This window comes from Chaetura pelagica, unplaced genomic scaffold (assembly GCF_000747805.2).
Source record: "Chaetura pelagica isolate M959 unplaced genomic scaffold, ChaPel_1.0 scaffold415, whole genome shotgun sequence".
Lineage (NCBI taxonomy): Eukaryota > Metazoa > Chordata > Aves > Apodiformes > Apodidae > Chaetura > Chaetura pelagica.
Window position 1 is genome coordinate 26,368 of NW_009953398.1, and position 8,712 is coordinate 35,079.

Below are 8,712 nucleotides of genomic sequence, written 5' to 3' on the forward strand. Positions count from 1 at the left end.
CACATGTTCCCAAGGGTATCTGCAGGAGACATTCCTTCTATCCCAAACCTCATCCCAACCCCATGAAGACATGCCACCAGGATGGAGACACACTACGTACGAGAAGGGACATTTGTATTTCTTAAAAGGCTCATGGATCAGCATGTGTCTCTTGAGCTTGTCCTTCCGATTGAAAGCTGCATCACACACTGAGCACTTGAAGGGCTTTTCACCTGGATGAAAAAAGAGACCATAAGTCCAGTCACACGGGGCTGCTCCAGCCACACACAGGGCTCACCCAGGCAGCAGTGCCACTCTCTGCTTCTCTATAAACTTGCCCAAGCTTCCCTACCCTGTGAGTCCAGAGGAGATGATCAGAGGACTGGAGCAGCTCTGCTCTGGAGCCAGGCTGGGAGAGTTGGAGTGTTCAGCCTGGAGAAGAGAAGGCTCCAGGGAGACCTTAGAGCACCTTCCAGTGCCTGAAGGGGCTCCAGGACAACTGGGGAGGAGCATTTGAGATGGGCAGGGAGTGATGGGACAAGGGGTGATGGTTTCAAACTGGAAGGGGGGAGATTTAGGTGAGACATTAGGGGGAAATTCTTTAGTGTGAGAGTGGTGAGACATTGAAACAGGTTGCCCAGGGAAGCTGTGGCTGCCCCATCCCTGGCAGTGTTGAAGGGCAGGTTGGATGGGGCTTGGAGCAGCCTGGGCTGGTGGGAGGTGTCCCTGCCTATTCAGGGGGATTGGAACTAGATGAGCTTTAAGGTCCCTTCCAACCCAACCATTCTATGATTCTTGGATGGGTAAATGGGTGGATACAATCCACATTGTGCACTGCTCCTGCTCTCCAGTGGCTTTTTTGGCGGGTTTCCCCCCCACTTCCCACTGGGTGCAGTACCAGGCAGGAGGCTGAACTCAACCCATCCATTTCCTAAACTCCAGGTTACCACAGGTGACTTGCCCTGACCACTAAGGTGATCAGGACAAGAGCCAGGGCATTCCAGAGGGCAGCAGGGGTAGGGAGGCAGGGAGCACCGTGGTGCCAGGGGCTCATACCCGAGTGGATGTGGGCGTGCAGCTTGAGGTAGTGCTCCCGGCGGAAGAACTTCTTGCAGATCTGGCACTTGAACTTGCTGCCCCCGCCGTGCGTGGGGATGTGGCGGCGCAGGTACCGCTCGCAGGGGAACACCTGTTGGCACACAGACCCAAGGTTGGGAGCCAGCAGCAAGCCAGGGGCAACTGGTGGCCACGGGAAGGAGAGTTGTGGCCTGCACAGAAGCCTTGGGAAGCTCGTGGTGGCTGCTTTCTTGGGAAGGACACTCTGAGGGAACCATTAGTTTGCGCCAGGAAAATACAGACAAAGCTTTAAAACAAACAAACAAAGAAACACACCCCCCAAACCTTCTCAAGAAACACACAAGCTGAAACCTTGCTGCTCAATTTGGTGACACCATATTGCTGAGGGCCAGCACCGCAGATGGCTGCCCAGTCTCCCACCAGAACAAGCAGCAGGACGGGCTGGGCAAGGAGCCCCCATGACTTCTGCCTTCCTACAGTGTTATCTTCACTATGTGCTTCCCCATCACCCCAATGGCTCCCATTCCTGGTCTTTATGAAGCCAGTAAGAATGATTCCTCTGGCTAAAGGGGATACCCAAGTTAAGGGAATTCTTAATGTGGATGCTGCAAGATGCATCTGAGGGGAGCACAGGAGAGCCAGGGTTTCTGGTACCCACGACTGTGCTCTCATACCTCCAGAAAACAGCAGGATTAGTAGGAATACAAAGTAAAAAATACTGCTGCAGATAATGGGCTTTCCAACCCCTATGCTGCAAGTCCCACCCAGGCTCAGAAGGGCATCTGTCACCTGGTGGGAAAAGTGGAGAGAAGACAGGTAAAGAGAGATGGATTACTGACCATGGCAGGAGAGCATTTCCCCTCCTGAGCTACCTCAGTACAGAATGGTCACTCCTTGGAGACTGGCCCTGCCCCTACTACAGGACATTAATATCCTTTCCTACAAACAGAAGAGCAAGGGTTCAAACTTTAGTCTGGATTTCAAAAAATAATATATTAGAATTAAAACCTCACCAAATTCTGCCTCTCAAACCCTCTCAGGGGCTGCACTAAAAAGAGTATTTCCAGCAAAAACCTACCCAGGCCCAGTTACACCACTCAGGTTTCTCTTTGCCAGGGACATAGAGCACTCACCCAAAAGAGGGGAGTGAGGGGGAACCCACAGACTTCTGTTGTGACAGGAGATGAGGACAGTGGTGGAGGTGTACAAGCTCCCCCAGGACTCAGGGCTTTTCTTGCCCAACCTTCCACCCATAGGTAGCCAGGCGTGGTGGGTCAAAGGCACTGCTGTCACTCTAAGAGTTCCCTAAACCAGCCTTCTCCTTCAGAGACACTTGCTTATAAGACAAACAGTGAGCAGTCCTGTGCTGTCAGGGGAGTCAGGGAGCTGCCCTGGCAAATTCTGTTCAGAAAATGGGACCTGGTAGAAAAGCCAGCACTGCAGGGAGGAACACGCTCTGCATGAGAGGCAAGATCAAGAGGCCAGGGCTGCAATCACCTCTGTCTCTGAAAAGCACCTGCCAGTCTGGACTGAAGCAGGAAGGGAGAGGAAAGGGAGCTGAAGGTTCCCACCCCCCTCAGAGCCCTGTCGAGGTGTCCAGGACCAGCTGGGGCAGTGATGACCCACCCACCTTCTGGCAGTGAGGGCAGGGAAAGTTGTGTGTTGCTGTCTGCAGATGGTGCTCCAGGGCCTCCGGGGTGGAGTATTTATTGACACACTTCACACACCTAATGTGGAGAGAAAGGACAGAGCCTGTGAAGAAGACACAGCCAGCAAAGCCCACCCTGCAGGCAGACCCTAGGCAGGGCTGCCCAGCCCAGCCCTTCCAGGCTGATCTTTGACAGGGTCAGCTTGGTACAGACAACACCATCACCACCCAGGGGCTCTGAAACCTCAAACACCCACATGGCTAGGTCACACTCACACGTGGCATCCTTCCCAAGGGGGAGATGCTGGGAAAATGGGTGGAGAAGCCTTGAACTTGCCAGCTCTTCCACACAGACACCTATGGGAGCAGCAAGGGACCCGAGAACATATTCCACATTGTTTCCTCATGGAGATGAGCCCCAAGTAACAATTGTTCAGCTTAGAGAAGAGGAGGCTGAGGGAGGATCTCATCAATGCTTTTAAATATCTAAACAGGGTGTCAAGGAGGATGGGCCAGATTCTTCTCAGTGGCGTTCAGTGACAGGACAAGGGGCAATGGGCACAAACTGGTGGATAGGAGGTATCAGAAAATACCTCTTTATACTGAGGGTAATAGAGCCCTGGGACAGGCTGCCCAGAGAGGTTGTAAAGTCTCCATCCCTGGAGACATTCCAAACGTGGATGTGTTCCTGTGGGATCTGCTGTAGGGGATCCTGCTCTAGCAGGGGGTTGGACTGGATGATCTCCAGAGGTCCCTTCCAACCTTTACCATTCTGTGGTTGTGTGATTCTGTGACTTGCAGTGATGGGATCTTCCCACACAACTGATCCCAGCCTTTCACTGTCTTTCTAAAAGGTTCCTTGCATTCAAAGTGCTTTGCCCTAGCAGTCTGATGGAGGGACCCCCCCCTATCTGCCACCTGGGTGCACAAAGGAACTGCAGAACACTTGGCCCTCTCTTCCCTCTAAGGTCCCCACCAGTCTCAGCCAAACACACTCTGCACCCACTCACTCCTACAAGCCTTGTGAGCATCGATTGCTACTGTACTTGTACACGGCCACATCCTTCTTGGGGCTGTGCTGGGGCAGCAGGCTGTGGGAGTACTGGTGGACACCCAGCTCATACAGGGAGGGGAAGTCCTTGCTGCAGAGGTGGCAGCGATAGCTCAGCTCCTCCTGGTGGCTCTTGATGTGCTCAAGGAAGGACTCCAGCTTTTGGAAGGTCTGAGCACAGGTCTTCACCACACACTTGTACACCTGGGTGAAGAAGGGAGAGTGACTGGAGTGGCACAGCAGAGAAACAGGCAGGGGAAATCCTCTGCCAACAGAGTGGCCTTCCATTTTGCAACTCACATGCCATGGGGTCATTTACAGAAAGGGCCCACTGCCCCTTGACCCACCATGGAGAACAGCTGAGCTGATGTTATGAACGAAGCATCACCACAGTTCCCAGAGCATCCTACCATGCCCACGGCCACGGCCTTTAGCACTCAGGGCACAGCAGAAACCCTGCCCTGCATTGCAGCAGGACAAAATGTGGAGGTAACACATGCCTCTCCTCTGCTGCATTCCTCAGAGGATGAGTCTCTGAGAGCAGTGCAGAGCAACTCGGCATCAAAATGTGGCTGACAGCTCAAGGTGGAGACAACAGCAGAACCTGCAGAGAGTTCACATTCTGCAAATGCAGATTGTCAGGGCACTCCTCTAAGAAAGCAAAGGGGCAGGAAGGGGTGTTGGTCTGATTGCCTGAAACCACTTGGGTTGGTGAGACCACAACACCACAGCAGTGACTGTCCCACCACCTGAGGGCTGCCACCTACACAAAAAACTTCAGACTTCGCTTCTTCTCTGGCCACCCAGACTTGCTTGGCTGACTTCTCACTCAGCAGGGTGGAGGCAGAGGAACTTTTCAAAGCCACCCAGACCATAGAGCTGCAACCCAGACATCCAGAGAGCTGAGCCACCTGCAAAGCACTGGCAGCTTCACAGAGCAAGAGGCTCAGGACAGGCCCTGGGAGCTGATGCACTTATATGAAGCCCCATCCCAATCTCATCCCTGCCACAGGGCACCCCCGTGTCCCTACCTGCTCGTTCTTGTGCTGGGTCATGTGTGATTTCAGCTGGAAATAGGTGTTGAATTTGCTGGGGCAGAACTGGCACTGGTAAGAGCTATCGATCAGGACAACCTGCTTGGCTTCCAGTTTGCCTGGCTCACTCTCCTCCAAGGGGCTCATGTCCTGGGGTGGCTCTGCAGGGTTCCTTGTGGGCTGAGCCAAACCTGGAGAGGGAGAGACGAATTCACAGCTCTGGAAGCTGCTGTGCAAGTGCCACACTGCTGAGACACACTAGGCCTGGCTCTGGGGCCAGGCTCTTTCTTCCTTTCCAAGACATTCTTTAGAGCAGAGAGATCTCAGTCTCTAACAGGGTATTTTTATCTACTGACTCTCAAGGGCTCTGTTCTTCTCCTTGACCCATTCTCTTTTTCCAGGGACCTAACTGTGCCCTATGGAGCAGTCAGCAGAGTAGGCCCCACCAGGGAAGCCGAGCCAGCTTTACTCCCATCTCTGGCAGGAGTCAGGAGGTAAGATCCAGTCAGTAGCCCCCAGTCCATGCTGTCTGCAAGGAGCAGCTCTAGTGGGGCCTTGTCCTAGACATGACATTGTCACACTGTTCCCTCCCACCAGCTGAAAGTGTCTAGACAGAGTGTTGAGCAAGGAGCTCTTCTCTGCTTCAAGCACTTTCAGTTGGCCATCAGGGCCAGCCCAGGTGTGACCTGCACACTGCAAACAAGCCCAAGCCCTGGGCTGTGCTCAACCACCAGCTTGTCTGGGCATCAGACCAGAGCTGCCCAGTGTGGCTCATGTGCGGCCAAAGCTGCATCTGCCAGGGAGAAGGGGGAAGACACCTTGCCCTGTCCACATGCACACACTGGCCCAGAGTTTTGAGCCACTGTCTCCATCAGCACCTGAATCTATCCTGGCTGGGGGTACCCAAGGATGCTCCTGCCTGAAGTTGAGCAAATGCCACTCACTTCTCCAGTGTTTGCTGGTCAGCCCCACAGGGGGGATGCTCACAGCACACACTGCTCCTGCCTCCCTCCCTCCCTCTGTGGAGGTGCAGGGACCCATGGACACCTCACATCACTGCTCTGCCCCTGGCACATGCCATCCCCAGGCAGCAAACCTGTGTTGTCCTCGTCCTCTGGCTGGTTGGGATTCAAGGCCATGACCTGCACGGTGATGGAGTTGCGGGAGATAGTGCATCCCAGCCCTGGAGGCCACACTTTGTGGGTCTGCATGTGCTTCTTCACGTTGGACTTCTGGGCAAAGGCTCGGCCACACACAATGCACTGGAAGGGCTTCTCACCTGTGTGACTGAAGGCAGAGGGCGCTGGATCAGTGTGGAGCAGAGGCAGTCCCGGGCATGGGCTGTGGTGGGGCAGCTGCTGCAGGACTGCACCAGGTACTATGATGGGGAAAACCAGCACCAGACCAGTCAAACTAAGGCTTTGAGACCTCACTAACCCGAGGAAGTGGATGGTGAGATGCCTGGGGAAACATACCTGGTGCACAGACAGAAAACTCCCAGTCTGGGTGATGAGGGTTCTAAGAAAGGAGTGGAAGAGGGCATTTGCTGCCAGGGTTTCTGCATGGATTTTGGGGACCACATCACTTTCTAGGGGCACAACCCCTGGACCTCTCCCTCCCTGCACATGCATCTCTTCCAGGTTGCAGTCCCCTGATCTCCCTGAATTTACTCTCCTCTGTCCACAGCAGAAATGTCTGCCTACCCTGCCCTTCTCCTGCAGGAGAAAAACCAGGCTAACACATGGAGCACATCCTGTGAAGAGTCCAGGCTAGGAAGGGGAGTGAAACCAGCACTGGTCCCTTCTGATCTGAGTCCAGCAGACTGCTGGGGGAAACTCTGAAGATTTCAACTGCCTCCTGCAAGAAAAGAGCTCTTATGGGAACTGCCTGTGTAGACACAGAGCTTGGCTTGAGGTTTGCTAACCCCAGCAAACACAAAGGCTGCAGCCTGCCAGGGAGGGAGAGGGAAAAGCAGAGACAAGCAGTGGAGATGCTGGTGCCCCAGTGATCAGGTGACAACAGGTTTGGCTTTGAAGGTCTCATCAGCAAGGAAAACAAGTCTCCAGTCCCAGCCCAAACTCAGCAAGAAGATCACATCCATGATGCAGCCCTCAGCCCAGGTGTCCTGGAGGAAGGAGGCTGAAGGATCCACCTCCCAGAACAGCACAGGTTCTGGGACATGACAATCTAAAGGGACATGACAATCTAGGGGGCTGAGCAGCCTCCTTCAGAGGGGCTGTGCCCACCTCCACCCCAGACACTCTGCTGTGTCCAGGCTAGTGGCACCATTACCTTCTGATGTGCTGCTGCAGGTCAAAGTTCTTGGTGAAGGCCTTGTCACAGTAAGTGCATTTCAGCTTGGGGGACTTGGGTTTGCCTGAAAGAAGCAAAAATGCACACAGGAATGAGATCATGTGGCACAGCCCTGTCCCCCCTGCACCACAAGGCCCTCACCCCAAGACTCATCTATCCAGGACCCAGAGTAAAGGTTTATGAAAGGATAAGATCTGCCTGGCCAGACTTGGGGGGAGATTAAGGACACAAACTTATATTTAATGTAGCCTGAGCCAACTCTGGAAGTACTGAAGAGAGTAGAAGTGGAGTGGGCAGGGCATCTCCTTCAGGTATTAAACACTCCAGGGACCCTTCCAAATGTGCTGCAAAGCACCTACTTTAAAAGGCATATTGGGCATTGGGAAAAGACACAGGATTAGTGAGAGGAAGGGCCCCAGATGTGTGTCTCTCCTACGAACTCACCAAGGTCAGCCATCAGCCAGAGCACATGCATATTTCTCCCATCCAGAAGATCAGTCAGTCACATCTTCTGTCTACTATGATGGGGTATAAAGCAATGGAAAACAGCAGAACCGTGGGATGTTCTAGGAATTTCTGGACTGGGAGCTGCAGCCTGCATGATCATTCACACCTCTGCAAACAATGTTAAAGCCTAGCATCTGTATGGTTGTAACCCCACAGGCCCTGATTCCCCAAGTGGCCTTCCTCCACCTCATGCCTGGGACCTCCCTTGTCACTCAGCTCAGTGTGCTCACATCACACCAGCAGCAGGCAGGTTCCTCCACTCTGTAGTGGGGCCCATCCCTGTCCTGCCTCCCCAGGGGACAGGTATGTTTTCATAGGCACTGACACACGCAGCAAGGAAAGGTCTGAGCCCCTGGGACACAGTCCTCAGGGCCAGGTCATGTCTAGGCACCAGCCTCGTGGCTAGCCAGTTTCCCTCGGGTTAAAATGGACCAACCTCTACCACCTGACTTGGCAGGATCTCTCCCTTGCAGATGTGATCCAGTGACATGCAGCTGCACAGACTAAGCACACTCTTGCTCACACAGCAGCACAGTGAAGGTCCTTCACATGTGCTCAGAGGTGGCAGACAAGAGGCGTGGCATCACTTTCAGGGGCAGGGTGTCCTCCCCTGGAGCTGCCTGCACAGCCAGGACCATCCCACTGTGTCTGCAGAGCCCGTGGTTGGTGCAGGGAAAGGCTGTAAGGACACTCACCTTCCTGCAGCCCGCCCTCATTTTTGCAGCGCCGACTTTTGGCAGTGGAGGCGGAATCAAAACCAACCACGCCGGCTCCTCCTGTGCTGCTCAGAGCTGTGGGAGTGCTGGTGCTCTTGGCCTTGAAGCCCTGCTTCCCAGGGCTGTACACAGGAGAAGGGTACACCGGGCTTTCCACACACTGGCTGGGTACCTGCAAGAAGTGCAGTTGATCAGAAGGAACAGGTTTGCGACACAGAGTCGTACGTGTCCTGCCCTCCCATCTCCAGCAACACTTCCCATGCCAGGCTCTTAGTCCAGCTGAGTATCCTGCCTCCTGCCAAACTGGATCAAATTTCTGGTTCACTAGGCAAACAGTGTGTCTCTAACTAAAACTAACACCCTGCACAGTGTGAAACTCTCCTGCTG

The 8,712-nt window shown here is 54.0% G+C and overlaps 1 protein-coding gene across 3 annotated transcripts in view; it reads right to left on the minus strand.

Moving 5' to 3' along the window:
• ZNF341 (zinc finger protein 341) overlaps positions 1 to 8,712 on the minus strand; it is an 18,748-nt gene that overhangs the window by 3,578 nt on the left and 6,458 nt on the right. The window contains exons 5-12 of one of the 3 annotated variants that reach the window (XM_009998379.1): positions 8,305 to 8,497; positions 7,082 to 7,166; positions 5,886 to 6,076; positions 4,787 to 4,980; positions 3,751 to 3,959; positions 2,687 to 2,783; positions 1,036 to 1,168; positions 101 to 212 (exon numbers count right to left, since the gene is read on the minus strand). In XM_009998379.1, the coding sequence (XP_009996681.1) occupies positions 101 to 212; positions 1,036 to 1,168; positions 2,687 to 2,783; positions 3,751 to 3,959; positions 4,787 to 4,980; positions 5,886 to 6,076; positions 7,082 to 7,166; positions 8,305 to 8,497 (1,214 nt within the window). Of the gene's footprint in view, positions 1 to 100; positions 213 to 1,035; positions 1,169 to 2,686; positions 2,784 to 3,750; positions 3,960 to 4,786; positions 4,981 to 5,885; positions 6,077 to 7,081; positions 7,167 to 8,298; positions 8,498 to 8,712 lie in introns of all 3 variants that reach the window. The other 2 variants (XM_009998380.1, XM_009998378.1) reach the window with 2 other exon arrangements.